Source organism: Anopheles marshallii, chromosome 2 (assembly GCF_943734725.1).
Source record: "Anopheles marshallii chromosome 2, idAnoMarsDA_429_01, whole genome shotgun sequence".
In the NCBI taxonomy this organism is placed as follows: domain Eukaryota; kingdom Metazoa; phylum Arthropoda; class Insecta; order Diptera; family Culicidae; genus Anopheles; species Anopheles marshallii.
Window position 1 is genome coordinate 53,500,662 of NC_071326.1, and position 27,463 is coordinate 53,528,124.

The following is a 27,463-nucleotide window of genomic DNA, read 5'->3' on the forward strand; positions in this document are numbered from 1 at the left end:
GTATTTGCTTCCATATTGTGCTGTGAGTTGTACAGGTTGGCACGAAACAGTGCCAAGGTAGGTTGAAAGTATGATCTCTCGATTTTGAACCTACAAACGGCTCAAGTACCATAGTTTTGCTATGCAGTAATATAGAAGTTAAAGTTTTTGTTACCCATACTTAAGGATTAACAATGATTGAAACATTAGGCAAAACCGAAGCGAACAATCTACACCAGGATATATTTAGCTCAAATGAAAACTCATTATGCAACTTGGAGCGAAAGTTATCTTTCCGCTAAAAGTAATGAAATTGTGTTGTACTTGCGAGTACAGTGAACTTGGAAGTGTATAGAATAATAAAAGTAATTCATCAGCATTTGCAATTATTTGGAGTCTTTCGTCAGTACAGTAGTTTAGTAGTTATGCATCATGGTATTTCAGGATCTTGCTATGAACTTTTAACGACAAATAAAATTTTCTGTTCTCCTTGTTCTCGTTCTACCTACAATTTCTGAAAGACAAGACTAAGACATACAAATAGTATATAGCAGCTTCATTTTGGCATATGTCTCATATTTCTACAGCACTCGCGTTAAGTAAAGGCCCATTGACTGGCTGAGGTTTATGCTATGTCGGACATATTACTTATTGGTTGTTTTCTTCTACCGACCAAAATTTAATTACCGTTTGCTTTATTTTATCGCACGGCTCACAGGCCGAAGATCCCCAGCTCAAACCGTCAAACTACTCCCAGATATAAACTGAGTTCTGCAGATTGTGGATGCAATGGAATGACTGCTGAAGAAAAAGGTCGTTTCCGGAATGAACTATTTTGTAATCAAATAAAGTAAGCAACGCAATAAATCTTCAAGAAATTCCTAAAATAATAACATCATAAATATCTACCATTGCAGCATCCTTTTTATGCGTCTGGAGAGCCGGAGAGTAATATATTACGTGAAGCTATAGCTAGCAACGACTAAACAAGCTATGTTGTGTCAAACGAATTTTTCATGATGTATTTTTTCTCGTTTTTTTTCAAATTTTCGTACATGTTTGTTCCATGCGTCGAGAAGTATTTAGTAATGCAAAAGCTAACTTTAAAACCAGTTTTACCATTTGTTGCCAAGCTTCTTTATACAATGCAACATCAGGTTTCAAACCGAAATGGACCAAATATCTTCGCTAGTATTTTGTTTCCTTGTCGTTCTGTATCATCATGTACGACAATGATTCACTCGTAAAGTTACGTTAAAGATGATTGAACTTTCCTACTAACAATTACCAATAACCTTTTTGCTCATTTCGTGTCGTATCGATTTTGCAACTGAACACATCGTTGTATTAATAGTTCGTTGAAGGACAAAACCATAGCGTAATTAATTATGGTCAGCCCATTAAAGTACGATAACAATGATTATTGTATCAAAAACAGCAGGTCGTACAAAAAAAGCGTGCAATGCCTCATGCTTACTGATCGCTTTTTTGTTTTCTTGTTTATCAAAGTAGTTTTGAAATGCTACAGTAAATATGTGCTCATCCATCAACGTTAACGAAATTTGCACCAACTATGTTGACGTAGTTTTCTATAGCATACCACATCGAGCAAGTCGATGTACCGGTTTCTGTTAAAGCACATTGAAAATAAAAAAATAATTGAACGTTTTCTCGAGAAATCCAACAAAAAAAGTAAGTAAAACATTATTTACCAGCAAAACCGTGGCATCAAATGACTGCCAGTTGCAATAACTGTAGAAGCTTTCCCTACGATCAAGATTGGCATTCGCATAATTACATTAAATTTAATTTAGCTTTAAAAGCAAATTAAAACTTTTGCTCGAAGCGCGTTTGCCATTGCCAACACTACTTCCTGATGGATGCAGTGTATTACCTACATGCATGACATACTCCTCCTTTGGCTGGCAAGTGTTTCGATGCTGTGTACACGTACCACACCAAACAAGGAGCAAACAAGTGTCTTTTCTTCAACATCGGTTTCAGCCAGGTTGGTACTAGTACGTGGCGTCGACTGTCCATGAAATGGTTACATTTAAAAGGAAAGAAAAAACGCCATTCTTTGGCAGGCATGCCACATTGAAAGAAATTCTTCGGCCTCAATCGTTCCGTATACGTCCTAGGGCGTTCAAATTAAAATCATATCCCTGTTCAACCCCCTGCCTTTTAGCTTCGATTAAACGCAATTGCATTTCACGACTGGTTATTTTTGATCTCTCTCACACTTGCACAGCATCCCATTCTTTTCATGCTCTGGATCGTCCGATCGCCAACGAGTTTAACTTAACAAGTCGGGTTTGCTGTGCCGTGCCGTGCCTATGGAGTAAAAAGCAAACTGAAGAAAACATAACATGATGTCCGAGCGGGCCGTGTCCACAGACTGCAGTTTTAAATTATGCTTTGCACCAGCAATTCGAAGCCTTCGTTACTGTCGCGGTCCACCAAATGGAAAGGATGGCGTGATGTTCTTTGAGGCATTGGCGCATATAGAGAGTATGTCGATAGTTTTCGCGTTCCTCATTTTAAAGATACCTTTTTGGACAGAAAAAAGATGGAACTGCACGGAACCCGATGCCCGGTTTAAGTTTTCGAAGGTTCTTTGTATGGTTTTGTTTTTATTATTTTGTCGAGACGCGACATTACGATCCAGTTATCAAGGGAAACACCAATAATGCTGTTTTCTTGACCAGGAGCAGGAATGGAGAATACTGGGAGGCATCCATGTTTTCCATATAAAATGAGCACAAGCCAGCAAAAACCCTTTTCTGACAAACAATGATTTGATTCCCGGCCCTTTTCATACATACTTGATGCTTCCTTTTTTGCCTAACTTCAGAGTATTACAGTCACTGCTGCAGGCGTTTTTGCAAGACTCAGAAAGACAGAAGATTTTTCATCATCGTTGAAATCTAACCCCTCCGCCGATTCATTCTACGTTCAAGAATGTTCATGTTGCCATCAAATCTTGTCTTATTTCTTCATTCATTTTTTTTTTCCTGTTGCTACCAGCGACATCAAAGCAACAACCATCTAAATCTGCAACGTTTAATTATCGTAATTCAAATTTAGACAAATATTCATAATATTTATTAAAGTTTTATAATAGAGAAAAGTGTAACCTGGCTTACTTCAATTACTGTGCCAATAATCTAGGTAGTTTGGAATGAAAACTTTTGTAATGTTTCATCAAAGTTGTTGTTAGTTGAAGAAAATGTATCAACTCTTACTTCTTCGTGAAAACAAATTATATTGCAATACAATATACAACGGTAGTTGTAAAATAACCTCACTCCCTCATATATACATACGCACAGAAAAAGGCAAAACGCATTCTAGCTCATTCGGTATTCCGAATGATATTAGTACAGACAATAAATTGCTTCAGAATCCACCCGTTCGAAACAGTCACAAGAAGTGATTTCTCTACGCGCTGATTGTAGTCGAAAGCAGTTGTTTGAGCCATGTATCCTCAAACACCCCCTACAATAAGGCATTGCTACAAAAACCCAAAAGCACATTTGTGCTCGAATACTGTATGTATATAAATGAATATATTATCTCTTCTTTAACGAGTAACCTCATCAGTGGCGTTTTGCTTGATCGCCCAAGAAAACGGAAATTCAGTTTGTAACATAACTTCCATTCGTTGAGATCTGTTTCCTTCGAACCGTCTTCGCTTGTGGAAATAAAAAAATTCTACCTTTGTCAGATCATTATTCTTCAACAGTGTGTGTTTTGTTTCAAGCTAGCTTGAAAACAAATAGTAAAAGGATGAATTTTTGCACCCTCCATCTTTTTTATCCATTTATTTCCAATATCCATTTATTTCCATTTATTTTTTATCAGGCTATTTTTAAACAAAGTAGTTGTAGTGAACAGTACATGTAAAAAAACAAAATATTGCCTCTTCGTTTATAAATGCATCTTCACAGTATTAAAATTTTGGAAGTATTCATGTAGTAGTATTCATCAACATGATTTACACGTAACATTTAAACAAAGAAATGTTTGCGGATCTGGAAATTTGTGCTGCTTTGGCATTTAATTATTGGTGTCTTCAAGAACGTGTTTTTACGAGATTTGTGAAAAACAAGTAGCTTTGATTTGAAAATCATCCAGGTAAAGAGTAATTGGACACTAGTTTTTAATTTCCGTGGCTTTCTTATAGCGTAAATTATACCAACAATAGGAGAAGTAGGAATCAAAATTCAAGTTACCAAAATTATTATCAAATCGATGGTGACACAAAATACTACGCAACACCAACAAAACGCATTTGGTTTAAGTCTGATGTACAGAAAGATTAGTTTAGATCTGATACCAGATATATTTCTTCTGTGTTTAGGCCGCTCATGTGCTAATGTACAATGGCCGGGCGGTTACAATGAGAAGCTCCATCAGTTATCATGTTTATTTCAGGACGAGCCGGGATGACCCAGGTCTGTAATCAGCTTAAAAAATTAATAACAAACTAAGTCGACTACATTAAATGTTTGACGTTAGCGTCACTCACGTAACAAATCAAAACAGTAAAACTTGAAGAACTATTCGGGTCTAGAAAAAATCCTTAAAATCCTGTATAGTATATGACAGTTAGTTAATTTTCATCGATCTGGAAAGCACTTAAACATCGTCTTTTATAGATCCTTAAACAGTAATTTAGCTGTGTTTAGTAATGATAGCTGACCATTTTGGTAATGTAGTCCAAATCTTAAAACTGAATATGAAATCTTGAGATGTACTAAATGTTCAGTAAAAGTTTTATACTTACTGGAACCCACGCATATTGCATTATTCATCGCTTACCTGAAAAGAAAAAGAAATAACATATACATTCTGTTCATCATAATCGTAATCGTAATTTGCTGCATTTGTAGTAACATAAACATTAATAAAGCTGCAGCATCAAAAATATCTGCACCAATTGTCTGGTATGACGTTTATTAACAGTTTTAACTAAGCACACTGTAAACAGCATTGCATACTGTGAATAGTTACTATAGATACCTTTAGTATACTAAATTTATCCTTTTGATATTATTACTAAATTTATAACCGTAAAAGTACGTTTTAATTCTATTTATTTTTACATTTTGCTAAAGTACATTTATAATTATTATGCTTTAATGCTTCATTCTTACGTGTTCAAATCGAACCAGAAGTCCAGAAGTCACTCAATTAGCTAAAGTTTGCAAATTAATTCCATATAAATGAAGCGAAAAGAACGGTGTCGAACAACTAGGTAAAGCATCCCTAAAACTCGAATAAAATCGAATATGCTTTTCTCATTTCAAACGCAAATATACATCAAACAATTGCAAATATGCATACGACGTGACCGAAAGGCACCCAATTTCACGATTAGAAATTTAATTCTTTCTCTGACGTAGAGGTTAAAGTCCTGAATCCGGTTATCAGTTTTTGAGATGGCTGGGCTCGCTTTTTCACACATCTTGTTTCCGCATCACCACTGCATGACCTAAGCGAGAATTGTTTATCTATTGCCTAGAACAATGAAGGGAAAAGATGTCTCATAGTTACGATCCTTGTAGTTGTGATTTTAAATGGGATCGAAGTGTGCGAGCGGGCGTTATCCTTCTTCCTATCACAATTGAATGCACGAGAGAGCACGAAATCACACACGGCCGGGTAAGCTTGTATTGTGACATATTCACACATGGTGCCTCCATCCCCAACGAATGTTGAATGTTCCCCGCAGGCATACAGCATCATGTGTATGCGAGTATTTTGGTTTCCATATTGTGACTACTGGTGTCAGAAGGCCACCAACGAGTAAAACGCGAGGTAATCATTTCTCTATACTCCATTGGTGCACGCAAATGAAAAACCTGAGGCCGTACAATTTATGGAACCATTTTGAGTTTATCAGTGTTGGTATTTATGTTTCATCTACCTCCAAACGCTCACAGTGGCTTATTTCGTTTCCCTCATTTCGTTCCCATGTTCCATTGTTATCGTCATGTGGAAGAACGCGGTAGTAGGGATAAATGTTGTTACGGAAGAGCCGAATCCAATACACCGTGGACAAACGGACGATCTGGCGAGTTTCGATCCATGCAGTATTGTGGTCCAACAAAAAAGAGAAAGCTGCGAAACGAATTTTGGACACTCATTGTTTGCAACTTGCGCAAAATGAGAGAACAGCATTTGTGACCCTTCATTTTACAGCAATATCTGAGAATGAAGATGAGCATCGATTTTGCTGCGTAGGAGTGAAAACAGGGCAAACGAGCACGCACTGAGGAACTGTAGTGTACGCAAGAAAAGCAAACTAAACTAAGCGCGTAAACATTAACCCATTGAAGTTGTGACTATTTTCATCGAAGACCCGATGCATGGATTGCCGACAGCACGTGGTGGTATATTTATCACGCTACTCAAACCACACATTTTACCCGAACGGACAAATCTCCCCCCATTGCGAAATTCCACTATCGACACGCTCAGCACAAAGCGCCGTGTGCCCGAGGGATAAAGTATCCACCATGTGAGCCGGCATGTGTATGAAAACATCGAAAATATATCTATTAAACCCTCAGGGATAAGCAAACGATGAGAACACAGCATTGAAACACCGGGGCGCCTAACTCCTGATACGAGCATATGAAAAATAGAGATACAAAAACGGTTGACTAGAAAGAGAAAGACAAGAGAGTTAAACCCTCGCTGGTACTGTCCCCAATATCACCCGGCTGTAGTGACCAGGAAATGCTGGGGCCGAAAACTGAGAGCAATTAATAAAACCTGCTTTAATGTGTTTGTTATCACATTAGCCATATTGAGTTATAAATTATATTATTAAAATATTATACTTTATGATTATGTTTCTCCAATTCCACAACAATACTTTGAATTCTTGCGCATTCGGCGGCAAAAGGTGCAGTAAATGAAGGATTTCGAAACGACGGAGGTGCAAAACGGCGACAAAGCCGGCAGAAATGGGCGTTGCAAGGAAGAAAAATCGATTGAATTATAATTACAATTGATTATTCGTTTTTCCGATGCGCATTCGGTATTTTATGTGGGTGAAGGTTTATTTTATTTGTAGACTTGGCTACACTGTTACTTTTTCTTCATGGGAAGGGTGACCATTTTACGAAAAAGCATTAAGCTATAGAGCTTCAGCGTAATGCTAATGAGTTCAAGAGCCACGTAATCCATGAATTAAGAATCGGTTCGTCCATCGTTACAATTTAAATAGAAAAAGGTTGATATTTATTCTGGGGTGCAGAATATAAACAAAAACACATGATCTTTTAAAGATCAATCAGTTTTTTCTCTCCAATTGCAGGCTAAAATATTAGTTTTATAATTGATGTTAGTACCAAACGTGCCAGTTCCCGTAATGCCGAGAATAGAAAGAAAAAAAAATCCCAGGATCTACGTGACCACCGGCTGCGGTGTTTTGTAAAAAGCAATATTCCTTACTGCATGAATTTTGATTTATGACAGGAATTAGAAAGTTTATTTTTTACGGTACCTTAAAGAGAAAGTTCAAGTTCAAGGAAATGAGAGCGAAATAAAACGTGTGGATGAAAATATACGGTTAATGTTCATGTTACTTAACAAAACGGAACTCATTTCTTTGTTTTTTTTTGAGTTTAAAAAAATTGTAGTTAAATATATATTTGCATCTGTCCAACTTTGCCTAACCTTGACAGATCCACAAAAAATCGGTTTGTAATATATATAAATGGTGAAAAAAAACTTATTATTCAAACTGTTCTAGCCAATCCTCCCTCTTCTTTATGTACTGTTTTCGGCTTACATTTAGCCAAATCGTTAAGTATTTGTTCCCTTTGAAGGACATGCAAACCCGCCTCAGTCTTATGAACATCCAACATTCATAGCATGATAGCATAAAAAAGAGCTTGTAAAAAATGCCTTCCACTTATCATAAAAACCTTTCTCCAGTTTGAAGAACTTTGTAACATTCTTCACTTCGTACGGTCGAGACGTAACATTTGGAAACACATTCGTGTGTGAATGACGCGGCTGGTGGGACAAATAGTCTTATGTGTCTTGCAAAGTAACGAATAGTTCAGAAAATCGGCGCATTACTAACCATGTTCATGAATAATGTATGATACTTTGTTTCAAGGGGGCGAATTCAGTTTTGAAATCAAGCTGCGAAAGTTTTCTTTGTGATCCGAATCCAGAATTTGGTCCTGTAATCTGCTCAGTGGAGTGTTGTTCTGATCTATGCCATGGTGCGTAAAAAGCCACATTCCACATTGTGGTTGCATTAAGCATGGGAGCACTATCTGCTTTCATAAGTTCCATCGGCCTTATTGAATAGAAAATAATGCAAAACGAAATTCTACATGAGTAATGTTGCGGTGAATTCGAATAAAAATAACGATTGTTTAGTTGCTGCCACTTTTATCAATTTTGGATGTCGCTAAAGATTTTTTATATGCGATAAGGTTTAGCAAATTAGCAATGCCGTATTGCTAATTGGTCGATTTTCTTGAAGAACAAAATATTTGGCCATTCTTTGATGTTCCGTTTAATTTATTGAAATCCATGTATCAGTTAACTTTCTTTCAATTCTTCATTGTATACTTATTATTGGTTGTATGAGGACACAATTTTAAATTTCAAATATTACAATACTGTGCCACTTCCTACAGGTTTAGTAAATTTGATCAAATACATAGTTGCTTGATAACATTTACTGATAGATATTTAAAGCAACTATTACACTCAAAATCTCAAACGATTTAAATGAAATTGAAAATCGTAGCAATTAATACCCATACGAAACACAATGTCTTTCTACTCAGTATGTCTTGTAGTATAATGTATTAAAGTGTATAACATGTTCGAAATCGATTTCTACTTGAAGTGGACAGTACTAAATATTAGAAAGAATAAAATAATATTTTATTAGAATTATTAGAAAGAATAATTTTATTAGAAAGAATAAAATAATATTTTATTAGAAATAATAAAATATTAGAAAGAGGAAGAGGAATATAAATGTTTTTAGTTTGCGATACTTCGAATCAACTTCGATTTTGCGATCATATTGTTGAACAGATTATAGTTTAAGTTTGCAAAAGAAGAAGATCAGCTAGTTAAGCAAAACGGCGTGGCTCTTTTGTTGAATAAAGAGTTTATGATATAAGTTATATGCCGGGCGTATCGGCTATCGACATCTTTAACAAAGCTCATTGCAGCAAAGCCTCTATTCTATTGTAACATAGCCTCAAGAAACAATAGCATAGCGCAGCAAAACTATGTTTCTAACAGAATAAGGAAATACAACCGGCAAGCAAAATGGATTGAATAAAATATTTCACATACCTCACGACCAGAGCACACTGCAGCATTTGATGGCCACAATCACCGCGCCGCAACGTCGGAACAAGTCTGCATTTCATGTGCTTTCTAGATGTACGGAAGCTTATATGAAGCAAGGTTCTTTAATGCTATTCACACTGTCATGCAGTAGCTTACAGAAGCAAACACGAAAAATTGAGTGTGGTCAAGCAAATGCCAACGAACTGCATTCTGCACCAGCAGCCAAATAAATGTTTCTGTAACGCAGTGCTCGTACAAGAAGCTGCTTGGAGAATGAAAGCATTTAACGATTTTAGATTTTTTTTTTTATTGTTATACTTGATTGTGAGCAATACTTATAGGATATATTGAAAGTTTGTTTTAACTAAATCTTTCATAAAAAACGTTAAATGAATATATTGAAAGTAACAACACATTACTTGTAGCTAGATTCGAAACAAAGATTGTGTTTGTTACAGTAAAAAATAAAACAAAATTATGTTGAACTTTAATTTAAAACATCTCCTGGACGCTGTCCTCATCTATGGAGTTTTGTGTAGTTTGTTTAATAACGAATTGATTCACCTTATATATGCAGAAGTAGGTTACTACAACGACAACTTGATGTTTAATTTTTCCTTTGCTTTTTAACGAACCTTTACGTTTTATCATATTTTTTTCGTATTATCCCTTACGTTTTATAACTTAATATATTCACATATCATGGCATAGTATTGTGACGAAAGTATTCATACCATTTCGCATTATTTAGCAGTGCTTGTATAAAACAAAATGCACAGAAGTCCCATCCCTATTCACATGAACCAATTCAACGCCAGCTCGACGTTTACTGCGCTACTGTGGCTGTTCTATTTGGATTCAATAACAAAAAAAAAAACAAACAAAACATTCATTAAGTCCCTGCAGGTGGTGCTGCAGCAAAAAGAACTGCTTTCGTGATCGAATCATACGTTTTGTATGACCAACAATAAAAAAAACCCTTCTCATGCGGTTCGAATTGCACGATTGAACCACCATAGAGATGGAATTGGTAAAATGCAGCAACAAAACAGACAACATGAATAATGTTTAGATAATCACATTTCGTTTACTTCTTCCTGGTCTTCCAACAGCAGCCGTTACGCTTTGGTTATCATTGTGATGTGTGTGTTTTTTTTATAAAGACGCATTTTAACTCTTCGTGTTCCAACCAGGACGTCTCACTATGAAGACGGCTTAAAATTACGACAGGAGGTTTTTGCTTCCTCTCTTGCTGATTACCGATGAAATCGTAGAATGGGTGTCATTCCTTCGTTTACCGAGCGTCTAGCACGAAAACACTTAACGATTGACAAAATGACGCATACAGTGTATCACGCAAACGAATACAAACAATCAAAAACAGTAATCATTATATAACACAATCATTTGAAATGTAATATATCTATGCATTTTTTATGAGCAACAGTGTCTTAAAATTCTGTCGCGACATATACTAAATTGAGTTAAAACTTTATTCAAGATTTCCGTTACAAACGTCACACGCTCCTAGAAATTAGGAGTTTTTGTTTTATTTGAGAAGTATAAGGAGTTTTACCTTTTCTTACATGTGTACAATTTTGCACGTACTTAATAAGTACCACTTAAGCAAAATGTGTGTTTTTTTATTGCGCAATGGCCTACGAGTTATAGCTACAACTAAAATTCTATTCGATTTTTAACCACAAAACAGAATAAACATATCTTTGCTACAGGGAAACACTTCGGATAGGATTTGACCGGCCATGTCTTGTAAAAGACTAGATCTGCTACTACCTACATCACCAGGTCACCACAAAACAAAATGAAATAATTTCCTATCAGTTGATAGCCAGTACTTAGTGTATACTCATCTGCCGTTGCTAAATTGTAATTGTGCATATTGATATCCGTAACCATTGCGGTATTATATTGCAAGTTTACGTTAATAAAATTATCCGCATATTATTGCCATTTTTCTGTATTTCAGTGTTTGGTAAATTATAATCATGCTCAATCAACAAAAGCAATAACATACTTTATGCTATGTACACAATACACAACAGAAACTTAATGATCAAAACCAATCCTTGCAACCAACGCATAAAATTTCCAATGTACATCGAACATGGTACATTTAATACATTTACAATATTGGATTAGTCATTTGTCAAAAACACGGAGTCTTCAAAATTACTTACGGAGATTGTTTCAATATTGACCGCTTTTTCAGTTCCATGTTATCTGAATTTACGCATATCTGACATCACACGAGGTAAAAATTTCTCCTTTTTTGGGTACAATGAAATGCTAACGCCCACTTTTACTTGCTTACGCCCAACACTTGTTTGTCATATGATAAGTTGATATGGTTTTATTGAACTCGCGCGACTTTTCAACGCATGATTCGTAATTTTATGTGCGATTTCCTCTACTTAAGCATTAATGCATCGAAGCTGCATTAATTTCACCATCAGTCTGACAAATATTCGCCATATATTAATGTTAAAGCGATACTGTACTTTCAGAACCGTACTTCCAAACTTACCCATTTCCTGAAAACATGCTGTACTCGCTCTCTTCGGAAAATGAATTCGCGGATTGTTTATGCTGTCTGCATTATCCTTCTGGTTCCACAAACATCACATTTGGTATACGGATGCTCACAATAACTTTGAATTGAATGTGCATTAATGAATGGTAAGTTTATTTTATCATTATCATTATGGTTGTTTGTGTGCTGCTCATAAATCGACAACACCATCGAATCAAATAGGATTGCAACGCCAAATTTCGATATATATTTGATGTGTAAAATAGCAACTATCAACTATCTGATCTTAAAATCATTTATACACCAGTAGATTATTTACCAGCAAATTTCAGATATTTTACCAAATAAATACAATATGGAGATTTAAATTGGCGTCTTTAAGCAAATCATTGTTATAAGTGTTTGAAACCATCGTCTCATTCCACGCATGCTAGAAAACCTAACCGTATCGCCGTACAACGCTAAATAAAACATTTACTTCACCAATTCAACGATAGAGGACTTGTGTGATACTTTCTAGTCCCGGGACATTCGTCAAGCTCCTTTCGGTTCACTCAATTTCATTTGCTTTGCGTTTGTTTAATGAACATTACGTGTGTAGGTAACCTATGCCATCATTCACCAAATGCCTTTTTTGTTTATGGTTTTATGATCAGCAGTTGGTAAATGTTACGTAACTTTCACAGGTCATTCAGTGAAAAAATAAAATATCTATTTTTATGGCTTGTTCGTCAAATTGTTTAACAACCGCTACCTGCTTGTTGGCATTTTACACACCGGTTGCAATAGTCTTGGGATCCTACCGTGTGCCGAATTTGCAAGGTGTTTTCACTCCAGGAAGTACTGTACGTCGGACGATAACACACTGCACAATATTTTATTACTTGCAATATAACATCACTTGCACTGATTCGGGTAGCGTAGCATTGATCTCTAATACTGCGTGGCTGTGTTTTCAGTAAAGAAAAACCTCGACTGCGTCAACACGATTTTGAACAGAAACTGATCTTTGCTACGTTGGTAATGAAGAACCATTCCCTGCCATTCTTGAGTTCTAACACATAGAAAAAATCGTTGCGAAAGGAAATAATCAAAAGGTGTGTCCTAACTCAATGTGTGCGTCGCTTAAAATCTGACTACCTTACGTTAGGGGTACCTTTCGGGAATCACAATGCAACCCCTAACAAAATCCAACATTAATAAGACGCACAACGAAGAAAACCTGCACACAATCAAAATTCATTTTGTGTATAGACCTAACGAATCTCTTACGGGTTTGCTGCGAACTACCGGAGAATGTACGAAAGAGTACCAACAACACGTCTACTTACCATCTGTATGCTGACGTCTATCTTTTCATGTATGCTCATGCCACGATCCAAATAAAACCTCTTAAAACGAACAGGATAAACTTCACATTCTACCCAAAAAACAAAAGCTATGGGCACCGAAAATAAGCTATAGCAAGATCACAATGGATCGATCAATCGGAACATCCTCTCGTGTCGAAGAGTTCTGAGAAATCCATTTTAAAACCGTTTTCCTCAACGTTGCAGCTATCCACGCCATCCACAGAATCCAAAACAAAAAAGGTAAAACAAAAAGGTTTTAATGAAATAACTCATTTGGAGGTATCAAAATAATCACGACCACCCTCGAATCCACGAACTGTGTAACATAGATTGAACTCTGAAGTGGTCAATGGATGATGATGAAAGAAGGAAAAAGATGAAATTGCATTTATAAATGGTTATATTGCCAATTTCCCGACTGCAGTGAAAGCTTTGGCCTGGAGAAGCCATATTTCCAGCATAAAACAACGTTTAACAGTTGAGTTAAAAAAGTAGTACCAAATACCATGAAATCGAAAATTAATGTAAACTTCAGCCAACACAAAATGCGGATAATTTGATTTGATTGGTACTATTACGACCATGATGAAATTTTCCGCAGGCCTCTCCTAGAAATGCGATAAAACAGACGACCCGAAATCACTGCTTTATATCGGTTTGTGACGGTAAAGCCACAGGAAACCTTTCCGATAGCGCTGCTTCGTTCTACGGTTTACTTTCCTCCCTATTCGTCTCCCGGTGCATAACAAAACGTAGCAACGTTTACACTCGACTTGAAGCCATACTGTAATGTTGCAGAATTATCGACCAAAACTCCGTTTAACCACATACGCTTCCCGGCTTCTCTACCTTTACTGTTTCAGAGCATCGGGCAGCGCTAAGCTTAGGGCTGCATTCAAGCAAACAACAAGGATAGCAAGGATAACTGAGACTAAATAAAGGGAAACTTACTACCGAGTGCATAACTACACACGGGAACTATTGGAACAGATTTCAGCATTCGTAATCAAACGACACATTCGTCTTCAATAAGAAATTCGTCTTCAACATCTAAGTAGCGATCAGCAAATCGTGCCTTTCAACGTTGCTTCTTTTATCTCGCGGTCGCGACGAAGAAATTATGAAGACGAAATTTTAACGACGGTGCTTATTTGCCGCTAAACGCTCTCTTGAGATCGTAAAACTCATCGAAGCGATTATGCCGCTGGTGTGTATATGTATAAGGGAGCGGGTGCTAGCTTGGATGTGTGTGTGGTTGCGTGTTTCTAGAGCTTCGTGAAACTGAACGAAACGGCTGCCATATTGCATTGCTGCAAATATTGCCATCTTCTTTTGCACGTTTTCACAGCACGCAGCCGAGTAGTTAGCACTAGCTCTTTCTTTCCAACGGCGGCTTGCCCCACCATCCGTTGCCGAACATAGTGTAATACGTTAAGAGTTTTATGGTTTGTTTTTGTGCCTTTTGCAGTTCAATGTTTTGTGGATGAATGTTTGCAGTGCTCCAGTTGAAACGGTGTTTAGTGTGAAATGTGTGTTACAAAATCAAACATTTTTCGGCGAGCAGCGTGTACTTTGACCGTACGTAGCGTACAGTAGTTGTTCCAGTCAAGTGTTGAATGTGAATGTCGCAAATAAGTGAATTTTCGAATCCTTTATCGTGTTGGCGGAAGCAACGGCGTCAACCAGACGACGCCATAAAGATTTCACCAATGTATTTCACGCACACCTTTGTGAGGTTTTCACTTGGAGCACGCACACAGCTTTATCCCTACACAGCAAATCACATAAGCAGCATGTATGCGTGTGAAATCGACGAATGAAGTCGGCGTTGACGGTCGACCAAAACTCAACGTGAATACCACAACAGGATTAAACTCGCATTCACAATGATTTTTAAAAGTGCTATATTTCCTTGCGATTACGACAGTAAAAGTGTGCAAAGAAGTCTTAGCAATAACTTATAAGCAATCGAATTGACTGGTCAATCTCAAATTTGAACAAACTCAATGGTCTTCATAAGTTCAACGGCTTTGAAATCATTTTAATCTGACGCTTTTCAATTCCACTCGCAATAAAATTGACCAGTCTAATTTAAATGCATAATTTATATTGCTAAATATGTTTTGGTTAATCACAAAATGGATGTACTTTTCTGGATTATTTGAAAATTACAGTAGGGAAATTCGCTCACTCCATCCGTTCTAAATGGTTTGAAAACAATGATTTTAGTGTAGATTTTCTTCTTCTATAGATAACAATACTAATACTGCCTGTCATTGATTATCTTTCTGATATACTTCTCACTTGTTGTGCAAGAAAAAACACTACACAAATACAAAACTACTGTCTGTTTTGTAAAATTAGATTCAGGTGATCAGGTGATCATGATCTGGTAAAAGTTATCCTAAAACATTCAAAAGTAACTCTATTCTGTAAAACATTTCCCTTCACAATTGACAAACATGTTAAGATTTTGCTTAAATAAAGTGACTTCTTATATTTAAAAATAAAAGTACTTCAACAATGAAATACCATCTCATTGGTCACTTGTTCCAAGTTATTTTCAATGCCCATTTAGTTTTCATAAATCGTTTAATTTGCTTAGAAATGCTTTCAGCACATGCGCAATTAAACCTATAAATTGAAACAAATTATTCCTGAACCAAGTTGAATGCTTTTATCGGACAACTTTTTACTTAAAACTGTAGCATTATTAGCTTCAAAAACTAAGTATAACGATTCACAATTAAATTCAAAATTGCAATTTATGGTACAGTAACGAGTTTACAAAAATATGGTTTAAATCTAGATATCGTTCTGAATATATCCCCAACGCAATGAGAAAGTCGGAAGAAAATCAATACTAAAATATGGGAAGGTGCTAATAGCGCGATAACATGATCCGGCCGTTCACCTTTAACATCAAACATGGAATCCTCTAGTATGAAAAAAGCAGTACGAACAAAAAGAACAATGACACAATTTCCTACTTCCTTTTGGGAGGAGGTGGACGAATATCTTCTATTGCTAGCGCCCTACGCTTACCCTGATTGTTTTGTGACCAACCTGCAATTACACCCAATTCCAACCCGAAAGACATGTGTCCTGGTGGTACACATCTACAACCATCGTTGCGGATCAGCACTAAAACGGATCTAAAATTATGAAATTCACCATTGAGGAAAAAAACGGGAATGAAAATCCAGAACATTCTCGTTCATCTAACATTTCTAGCATGGATAAATGAACCTGGCTAGCGTTCACGGATGTTACGTTGCCTGGATACAATGGTTTGCTGGGACAATGGATAGCAAAATATGTATGACGCTACCAGAGTGCATGACAGTGGGCACATGGGGCGGTGACATGGGGAAAAGATTTGCTTTTCGCCCCAATCCTATTCGAAAAGAGGAAGAATAAACTATGTCAACATATAAATCATCTAAACTTCTTCTCCCGACGGCCATTTCAGGGATGCGTTTTTGTTATCGCCGGCTTGTGTGTGTGTCTGTAAACACGTGAAACTAGGTCTTATACGATCTATCTCGCTTCAACCATACTCCACCACACCACTCTCCTCATAGCGTGATCCAAAACACTCCAACGAGACTCGAATCTCTGTCGCTGACTGCAATAAATCAGTGACCGTTGCCTTCGCCATTCCGCTATCATTGCTCACAAATGCTGGTGTTGTGGAGAGTATTGGAATTTCAGAAGCCATGTGCAAGAGCGAAGCGAGGAGACAGATTGTATCGCGAAGAAGAGGAAAAATGGATCGGGATCGTAGCAAGAAGCCGACGACGAAGATGTATTTGGTGCTGCAAGTAGTGTGAAGAAAAGGAGAGATCTAAAGATTTTCGCTGCAAAACTGAAGGAGCACAAAACAAGAAGCCGTTCCGTATGAGAAGATTCATGCCTCTCAGCCTCCAGATCGGTGCGTGGTAAGCGAAAGAAAAAATCACTTTCAAAGAAGTGGGAAAGAGTGCGAATCAGAAATAAATAAAATATACATTAGGGCGTGGTTAATGCCATTATTTTTGGTGCTGGTGTTATTAGTATTCCGCCCGTAATTGTGGAACGTCGGTACCGAGCAAAAGGGGCCAAATTTTGATTCTGGTGAAGAACATTTCAAGTGTAATTCAAAGCGCTTCGACCGCCGCTCCACACAACTCACAAGAAATACAGTCGTCCAGAATAACAAGTCATAAAACACTGATACGTATGACAAATTGATCTTTAATGCTTTGCTGGCCGCATGCTATTTCAACGCAAGTATACTATTATATACCGCTTCTCTTATGTAATACCAGGTAGCACAACAGTTAATACTTACTTTGACGAATTAGGAATTGCTATTAGGAATGTGCGTATATTACCGTTGTAGTTGTAAGTGTTTGCAATTAAATGTATATGCTGCATACTTTTAAGCTTAAAAACGTGACGAGTGGATGGAGTATTCTTCATCTATGTCTTGCAGAATGAGTAATCATGTCCTGTTGTCATGAAATAACTAACTACAAATATTTATACAGCATACATCTTCAGCTGTCAGATTGGCAGATATTCTATTAATAAAGTAAAATAAAATTATCAACCCGTGGACAACCGAAATTTTAATCTTTTCAAAGGAGATGTATAATTTGTTTCCATAGATAGATTTATTTTTAACACTTTTAGACAAGAAAATTCAGTATCAGCAGTTCGAGAGAAAACATTCATAATTCATTATTTTGACGGCACTGCATCATGAAATACACTTGTGATGATTTAAGACTACAGCGGCTATCCTACCACATTACTAGGTGCGTTTTATATTCCTTATTTACACCCTTTAAATGTTCAGCTACAACATTACAACAATCACGAATTCCTCATTCTTGCTTTTCGTGCATATTCATGATCATGTATCAGGAAATACCATTGGGTAACTTTTGATTTCTCACTTCTTCACTTTTGGTCGTTTTGGTTAATGTATCAAGGCGATATTTCAACAAATCAATTCAGGAACATTTAAGATTTTGTGTTGTTTTAACAAAAATCAGTCTTATGTTTTATAATATACTGTCTTGCTGCTATTCTTCACAATATTTTTTTGAATCATACAATGGTTACCTCTATTACAATATATTGCTTTGTTTAATGAAAGTGAATATTTTGGCTTCATTAACATAGTAATTGAATTATTTTTTTCTTTCGTAGTGACCTTAATTATCAAGCAACGATACAAGCCATCAATTAATATTGTAAATACTGAGGCTTGCGTAAAAACAACTATTTAAGCTGTAACATTGAGTACTAATAATAATAACAATGTATATTGTTTCATTAAGACGGAACGTTACAAGATACGTCAATACCTCATATATGTGACGTCATATGTATATTTTATTGTTGAAAAAATACAAAGAAAAAACAGAGAATCAGTTTTGGCACAGCAACCATAAAATTAGGTAATTTTTTGTGAGATCAACCAGGACTTCATTGAGTGAGGGGGATAAAGTTCCGGATAGGATTTGAAATCGGTTCTGTCATGTGGGACCGATGACACTACCTAATACACTAACAAGAGATAGATCATAGATCCAATAAAAAGGTCATTGGTCACTGGAACAAATGGATATTATGTTAAAGACAATCTATGAAATAAACATTGTTGTACTATTTTTATACTTAAACATTTTTATATGCCACAAGTAGTGTGACCATGTGAAAGTAAACAAATTGAAGATTACTTCACATGTGTTTTTTACTTAACAGATATTCTACGGAGAGTAAAAAATAGAGGGCCTTTTAATTTGGAAATGCGATTTTCGATCAAAAGTTTGTCACTATTTGGTTCATAAATCTAATATACTTCAATTCAAATATAAAATCCAATGCTACATTCAAGAAAAGTGTGCAAAGAATATCTGATAAAATTTTTCTAATCAATTACAATTACATTTTCTAACCTCCGATTACAAACACAGTTTCTATAAAGTGGTGCCTTATGAACTTGAGTTATCATAATGTTATTTGTTATTTTATTGGTTTGAAATTTATTTATACCAGATATTCCTAAAACTTTCCTAAAACATTCTATCTGTTTGTCCTCTCTCAAGATTCCATGAACATGCAACTTAAAATCTTATTAGAATTATTCTTTTTTTTTCTTCTTTATCGGCACAACAACCTCCGAGAGCTATTTCTATGCCCGCCATTTCTGGCTCTTTTAGACTTCATTTACCCGTAGCCGGATAGTCGGTCCTGCGTACGGAGGATTGTTCCGATTTTATATATAGGATTTTAGACCGGTCCTATCGTGTGAAAATCTACGCCGCTACCAATTTCACTACCAGGGCGCTCCTGTTCTTTATATTCTTCAACCATATGAACCAGTTTACTAACAAATAGGAAAAACAGGTCCTACCAAACACCAGCAACACACTGTAAGACATATTGTTACTGAGGTTGGGATTCCGTCGAAGGGCTTGCCACGTTAAAAATCTTCCAACATAAACACCCTCTTGATTGATGAAATGTTTGCCAGATCGTGCCAGGTACGGTCTGTTGGGCGGGGTTGAACCAGCCTTTGAGGTACCGATGAAATCTGAAGCTTAATTTAAAAACAGAAAATGAAAGTGATCGATAGCAAAACAATCATTTGAGCGTCCAGCAAACCGGTACATTCTACTGCAACTTCATATTACGGCTAACAGAGCCGTTCGCTCTACAGAAGTATCGATTCTGTCATGCATAAATAAAGGCGTAATGTTTATGTCCCACTAATCCTCACACCTTTTTCCGCTTCAATTTTACCGATAGCAATCAAACATGGCAACAATGTTCAAATCAAAAGCACCTTTCTTTACCTTGTGAGAAAAGATCAATGAGAGCCGATGGGAGAACATAAGTCTAATATTAGTTTTGTGTATTTTACTGGCTTGTTTCTGTGGAACAGCTGCAGAAAATACAGTTTGGCCAATTTGCCCATCCAATAAAAATGCGCAGCCAGCAGTTTGATTGTTTCAGAGATGCAAACGAAAAAGATATCGGTCTAAGAAACAGATCACTTAAAATCACATTGTTTACATCATCAACATCATAGAGGTAATACTGTACGATGGAATATTAACTGGCAGTCCTATATTCGTGCCGATCTAAATGATCTAAAGACTACAGTTTGAAATAGCGGACGAGCAAACTCAAATAATATGATATGTCTACGGCAGTTTGGTATAGTGTCAACAAAGCCACTTTTTAATGAAGAATCGCTAGACGCCGTATAATAGACACTACGTTTCCCCATTATCCGTAGCGTAAACATTGCAGGCACATTGTTATGTAATTTTTATCAAATGATTCAATGTTGTTTATTTACATGCGCACACCCATATCTCTTGCAGCATTGCTTTGAGTGGCGCCTTTCCAACGAGCAAGCTATTTGTGTTGCTGCTTGAGGCCTCTTTCGTTTAATAAACAAATCCAACGAACGCTCTTTGTGATCGCTATGTGTTCCTGCCTTCCATCTATCACTGTAATATAGTCCCCACTTCTTTCGCATGCTTTTGAACACGTTCCTTGTTTTGTTTTGTTTTGCTTTTACTATATTTGCTATCGATTCATCCGATGACCATACTGCATCTGAGGTAAGGGAGCACACATTTAAAACCGTTTAATATTGATTGAAGTACCGATCGTTTCACTTTCATTGTAAACAACTCCGCTCTAGTTGTGTGAAAATCCATTCTGAGCGGAACTTCAAATAATGAAGATATCGAAATCGAACGAACAAAAGGTGCTCTTGTGGCCGTTCCATTTCAATGTCAACATTTTTATAGGTTTGTGTGCCACTGACATAGTGATAAATATAGCTTGGTGAGTGAGCGTGTGGGTTTGATTTAAAAGAAGACGTTGAATAAGCTTCTTAGAACTGTATAGTTTACAGTGAAGCAAAGATAACTATTGTTGGATATGTTTTGTTAAATCAATACCTAATTCTGCAGTTCTTTGCGACTTTTCACAAATTCGTAACAGCAAAGGAATTATTTTTCTCTTAATTTAAACAACATATTTTACATGACAAGCAAAGGTTTAACCGAGATGTTAGGCAATATCCGTCGGTGAAACCCCCCTTCATTTGTGTGTTAGATAGAATGTGTAATGGCAATACGGAACTTGACGCATGTTTATCTGTTACTTACGGTTATATCACTTATGAGTTGCAGTAGCCTCTTGACGGACAGCGTACTTGCACCAAACGGATTAGTAAGTTAAAACGAATGTCAAAACAAAATCAACATACACAAAAATCATCTGGGTAAGAACAAATAATGCCATAAAACATATAAATAAATGTATCATGTTCATATGCAACCAAAAGTGCAAGTTAGAAAATACACACTTATAAATAGCTCTTGTTAAATAAAATAATGTTAATAAACAAAATGAATATTGTTCACCCTAACCGAACCACACGATTCACTGAATAAATGTGTGGAAACTGATTGATTAAACTGTCTGTAATATAGATCTAGCGTATTAGATTAACCGAATCACATCTTAGATAAAGAGTAATAAAACTTAACTACAGGGTTAATATTTTATGGAAATGCGTCACTTCATATATGTGAGCATGATAACATGACGATCTTACGTCAACTCAAATTGATTCGTAATGGCTAAATGATATTTTTTATTAATTTATTGATAATGGTCATCTGAAGTTAGTAACATTCAGTAAAACACTTTTAAAACTTACAAAACATTAATTAGTAATCTTGAACAAAGATTATACAAAAAAACTTGCATGATTTAAATTTAACAAATCCTCGAATTCGCGTGGTTTGTTTGTTCATTTATTTTCTTTTCGTAAACGACTGCCGACCATTCTTTTATATACAAACCAAACATTTCAGTAATATTATAGAAACTATTTCCATTGGTGCGGAATGGTCATACTAACAAAATGTAACAAACATATCAACAAAAACTATTAAAAAATTATATAAAAATAAAAACAAACATAAAAGAAAACTTAATGGAACTTACCTATCCAGTCTGGTAGAAGTGTGCCCGCAAGAGATTCTGAATATCTCTTACCTGAAAATTAAAAAAAATGAAACTTGTAAAATAGGTTTGCAGCTTAAAGTTCAGAGAAGTTTTAAGAAGACGAAAGTTTAAAAATTTTAAATAGTCTTTATTTTATGAACCCAATCCACCAATCAATTCTAGTTTACCTCAAACCAGCTGCATGATGGGGGTTACTTGGCATCTCCATAGTTATACTTGTGTGAGTGTGTTATATTTCGATTTTAGCAAACCCAGTTTATCATTTCTGATAAGTGTAGCTATGGCAAATAGTATATATTTAAATCATATGACAACAATTGCATAAGCGATACGGATTGGCCGTTCTTCATGAATCATAAAAGAACAATAATTGTATGTCACTTGAAATTTATATGGTTTGTCAAAAATTCTTCGAAAATCGAGAAATTTAAACTTATTTCTATTTTTCGATAAAGACGGATTAATCTGCAAAATGCTAACACTAACCATGGATATTATCATGGGCAGAGAAAAAGAACATATCGAGTAAAGCATAGACTAATAATTTATTCTTTCAATTCTTCATGTCAACTTGTTCATCGTTTGACGTTTTGAAGACGGTTCAGTTTCGTTTTCTGTATTCTAGTTCATTTCCCGTTTGGTCGATGGAAGCGAGCATTTTACCAAAATTATTTACATATTGAAAACTGAACCATTATTTTGCAAGCTAACATAGCAGATGAATAACCATACACATTACCATTAAATTATAAATGTCTGTTTGTACCGATTTAAAAAAAAACAAACACACACATATATTTCAGAAATTCGGACAGAAGAGAATTTCAACAAAAATCGAGTGTCACACCGATGTTAAGATGAGATTGTATTTGAAGGAGCTTAAGAAATCGAGAAACCGAACATTGTCTGAGTGTAAGCGGATAAAACGCCTTATTGCGTCTGACATCATTGTCGTGTCATGTATGATTTAAAGTTTCTTATGTTTAGCTCTGTGCTTTGAGACGTTTGGCACTTACTTTTATTCATAAATTAAAAAAATGCATTACAAACGTACATAACCGTTGAAATAAAATGTACAACGTATAATCGCTTAGCATAAAATAGATTAACTATTTTGCTTATGTGTGCACAGTGGAGCGCAATGTGTGTTTATTTTTCAAAGTGCATTTCCTGTGTGTATTTCTCGTGGGTTCATTCTTAAGCTTCTTAATAATGTTTATTTTTTCTTTTAACTTTTTTACTTTTTTGCAAATCTTACAAACATATTCGAAGCTTAGCATTCCACACACCAGTTTATGAGAGAAAAATCAGCTCTAGCAACAAACCTGCTCTAGCAACAACATGGGCAGTACCAGCTATTAAATTACCGCATGGTTCGAAAGTCCGTCGTCCTTCATCCACGGTTACACTCACGAATATCAGCTGATGAACTCTGAGAGAATCAGCTGGGCGAACGAGAGCTCTCATTCTATATTCTCAGCATCATCAAGCGTGGCGCTGAGTGACCCAATGATCGTGATGATTTGCTTGTTGAACGCGATGATTCAAAGAAAGAAGGGACTGAAGCATACATTATATTGGTTTGTTTCAGTGTGTGTAAAACAAGTTTTGAGAGCCCTTGATTCTGACGGTTGAGAAGCTCTACACACATTGTTTACTCGCCGCATCTCTACGCCAGTTTAGAAATTTGTGCTCAGGTGGAGTGGGAATATGTGTCGTGCGACGGACCAGGTCGATTGGCCAGACAGCACTTGATTTTGGCTACACTGGAGTGCAGTCACCGCGTACAGTAGCTACTACGTGCATGTGGTCCGTTACCACTACTATTAACCCAATCGCTCAAACAACAATGGAGCAAACATTTTGATGACGCACGTCGACCATCCGGCATCGAGGCTCATCTCTGTTCATAGGACACCCTTTCCAGCACTTCGAGGGAATGAATGAATTTTAATTTTTATCTTGTTTTTTTCTCTGTTGTTGTTTACTACAGCAAACAACGGACATTCAACAAAGCTTATGGTTGTCGTAAAATTGTTATTAGGTATATGTTTTTATGGTCAACTTATAATCAAATTGATTCTTGGCGCTTGAATAGAAACGTTTTTACTGAATTGGATTAATTGTTGTTCTTCATTTTACATCAAACGAATGGCTCTCCGTGTTACTTCTTTCATTGTGAGGAAATTAAAACAAACCTTTCCACACCTGTACCACGTACTGTTTCGCTGTCTGTTTTTCCATCGTGTTTTATTTCATTCCCAGCACCTCTCAAGTACGAAACCGTAGTTCCCCAGGGTTGGTTTCGGGGTGGCACGAACCAGTTACCACTACTATTGACTGTGGCGCCACCGGTATTACTCCAAGCAAACGAAATGAACGAAGAGTAGGAACATGCAAGTTGCCCTCCACTTTCTGGTGCTTCTAGCACGAGGCTGCTGCACCGTGTGGTAGTGCTCAAGTTCAACACAAATTGGAAATGCCGCCACACAGCGACACTCGAGAGCTCACTGTTTTCATAACATCCGTGTTGGGTGCAGCTAAATCACCCATATGTTTACTAGAAAAAAGACATGCTAGAAAAAGTGCGACGATCAAAGGAGAACTAAAGTGGAAAGACCTATGGAAACGAATATTCGGGAGAGCAGGCGCATGGAAAATGTTTTCTACGCTGCATTGTAATTGACCGCGTTGTCGGCACGGGCTCGGCGCCGTTCACAACTTTCACGCCATACCGGCCATCCGCCATACGATGTCTGTCTGATGGGTAGTTCCGTGGCGATCGGAAGTAGATTCACTCTGCTGTAATACCCTGCTGTGCGCAAAGAATTTTGTTCAACTAATTGTGTACTGAAGTTTTAGGAACAATCATTACAGCTGTTTCTGTTTCAGTTTCGTTTTGCTATTAAGCGAACATGCTATTCGTTTCATGTAGTGTTTACAGTTTTTTTTTGTTTTATTCACATTTAAAATAATCAATCTCAAAGCGATTTGGTCACATAGAGCTGATGGGGTGAATAACATAATATAAAAATATACGATCAGTAGAAACGGCTGTCCTGTGATGTTCAAAGGTTAATTTTTTGTGGTTGTAAATAATAATTTATTGTTTGAAGTTAATCAAATAGAAATAAGAACTGATACTGAGAAACCGCTTGAAAATCATTCACACGATGGCGCATTTCAAAAGTATTAGATATGCAATCCAGTTGCCAACTGGCTTCATCTATATTGTTTTTTGACTGTTTCCATTGTTAATGTGAAAAAAGACAGCTTCGTCTTCACAGTCCCATGCTGCAGCAAGATGTGAGACTACACAATTCAAATGTATTTGTATTGCAATGAGATTGAAAAATACAATATCAATATTACTTTAATTTGTCATTGCAAGTTTGCGTTCCTCGTGAACATATTATTAGATAATTGCTATTTTACAACGTTCGATATAGTCGACAAAGTGACACCGTACGTTTAAAAACTATTTCTAGAGCGTAGTGGAAAATGTGCACGGCAACTATTCATTCTGCATGCTGCATACTTGCCACCACAGCACGGCAATTGTAAACGATGTGAGAAAATTATACACGTGTTCTATCATGGTTATTAAATCATTTAGTGTTGTTAAATGGTGTTAGCATTCTCCACTTCCGAGTCATAAAAAATGAACCGCTGAAAACTGCTCTTTTCTCTTTGCTACTGCTTTTCTCTTCCTGCTGCTCTTCATAGATTCGCTCTCGCCCGTGATATCCTCTTCTTTCCTACCTCATCGCAGCGCAGCGCAGCGTGGTTCTTCTTGAAGCGCTGGATGCTGCTAAAAATTATTATCCTAGACAACGCTATTTATTACCTCTGTACACACAATGTCGTTCTTTCACGAAAGAATAACCCACCAAAGCAAGTGAAACGTACAAAAACTGCACCAAACTCTGCGCCGTGCTATCTAATAAAACCTTAGATGATCAGAAAGAGCTATGCGAATCAAAGGCGAACGACACACAGGAAGCGGAGGCGCACAAAAACAGTGCTAATGTAATTTGTTCGTAGCACGATGACGGTAGTTTTTAATTTAACTCAGTTTGTTTGCAACACCAAAAGGACCAGGATTGTTTTACTTTCCACCTACACGCAAACATGGTTTGAAACATTCTCATACAAATTGTGAAAGTGATTAAACTAATTCAAAACCCGGTAACAAAACTCCACACATCAAATTTATCCACTAATCTCGATCTAGTTTGAAGTATGCTCAACAAATTCACTCCACATTTATGGATCAACCAAAGTGATTGTTTGCGAAATCTTTCCAAAGTCTTTCATAATTTTTTTCTATAGCCATATATCATTTTCATATGCTTTTAAGAACGCTGTGATAGTACTGTGAAGAAAAAATTAAAATAATCACATTTTATCACCTGTTTATCTCAATTTGTGTAAGAACTTCGCTTACCTAATAAATCTTGCATACCGATCTAAATGATCTAAAATCTTCACTTTGTTTGTTCAGGTACATAAATGCCACACAGAGGGCACTCATTTCGCATACCATCAGGCAAACGTGCTCAACTCAATGTTTCCCATCATCTCTAATAACGCTACAGCGTTACAGAGAACACTTCTCCAGGAGATTTTTGCGGGTGTTGTTGCTGCGTGTGAATGAGTGATAACGATCCCGAAACATAACCTGAACGAATGAAAGCGAAAAGGTGCAATAAAAATGAAATAGTGTGAACAGCAGAAGTACAAAAACTCTACCTCCAAAACATCGCATGCCATCCGATTGCTGTTCATCCAGAACGTTGTCCACGAATGAAAGAACGAGACTAAGAAACAACGACAGACAGAGAAGCATGAATGTGAAAGAGAGAACGATCTCTTTTATCTCTACAGGTGAACAATCAGGAATACGGCTAGTTTACGTAGGATTTCGATTTAGAGCTTAGCAAACTACCATCTTATTACAACCTACCGACTAGAGCACACCATCTCCATCAGCAACCCTGATCAGGCAATTGTGGCACATTTCGTTTAAAAAACTTCAATTTATTTTTGTGCAAACCCTATTTTTTCACAACGTCGACGGGTAATGAAACGATGCCATTGTAAACCGTTCCCCATATTACCGGTGTGTTCTCCCTTTTCACCGGAGTGAACCTGTGAAAAATACATCAGTGAAAATTAGCGTTTA

General features: G+C 36.5%; 1 protein-coding gene across 1 annotated transcript in view; it reads right to left on the bottom strand.

The window, feature by feature from the left end:
• Positions 1–27,463, bottom strand: part of LOC128710332 (homeotic protein ultrabithorax-like) — a 55,848-nt gene that overhangs the window by 14,674 nt on the left and 13,711 nt on the right. The window contains exon 2 of the mRNA XM_053805383.1: positions 22,258–22,308. Within this exon, the coding sequence (XP_053661358.1) occupies positions 22,258–22,308 (51 nt within the window). The remainder of the gene's footprint in view (positions 1–22,257; positions 22,309–27,463) is intronic.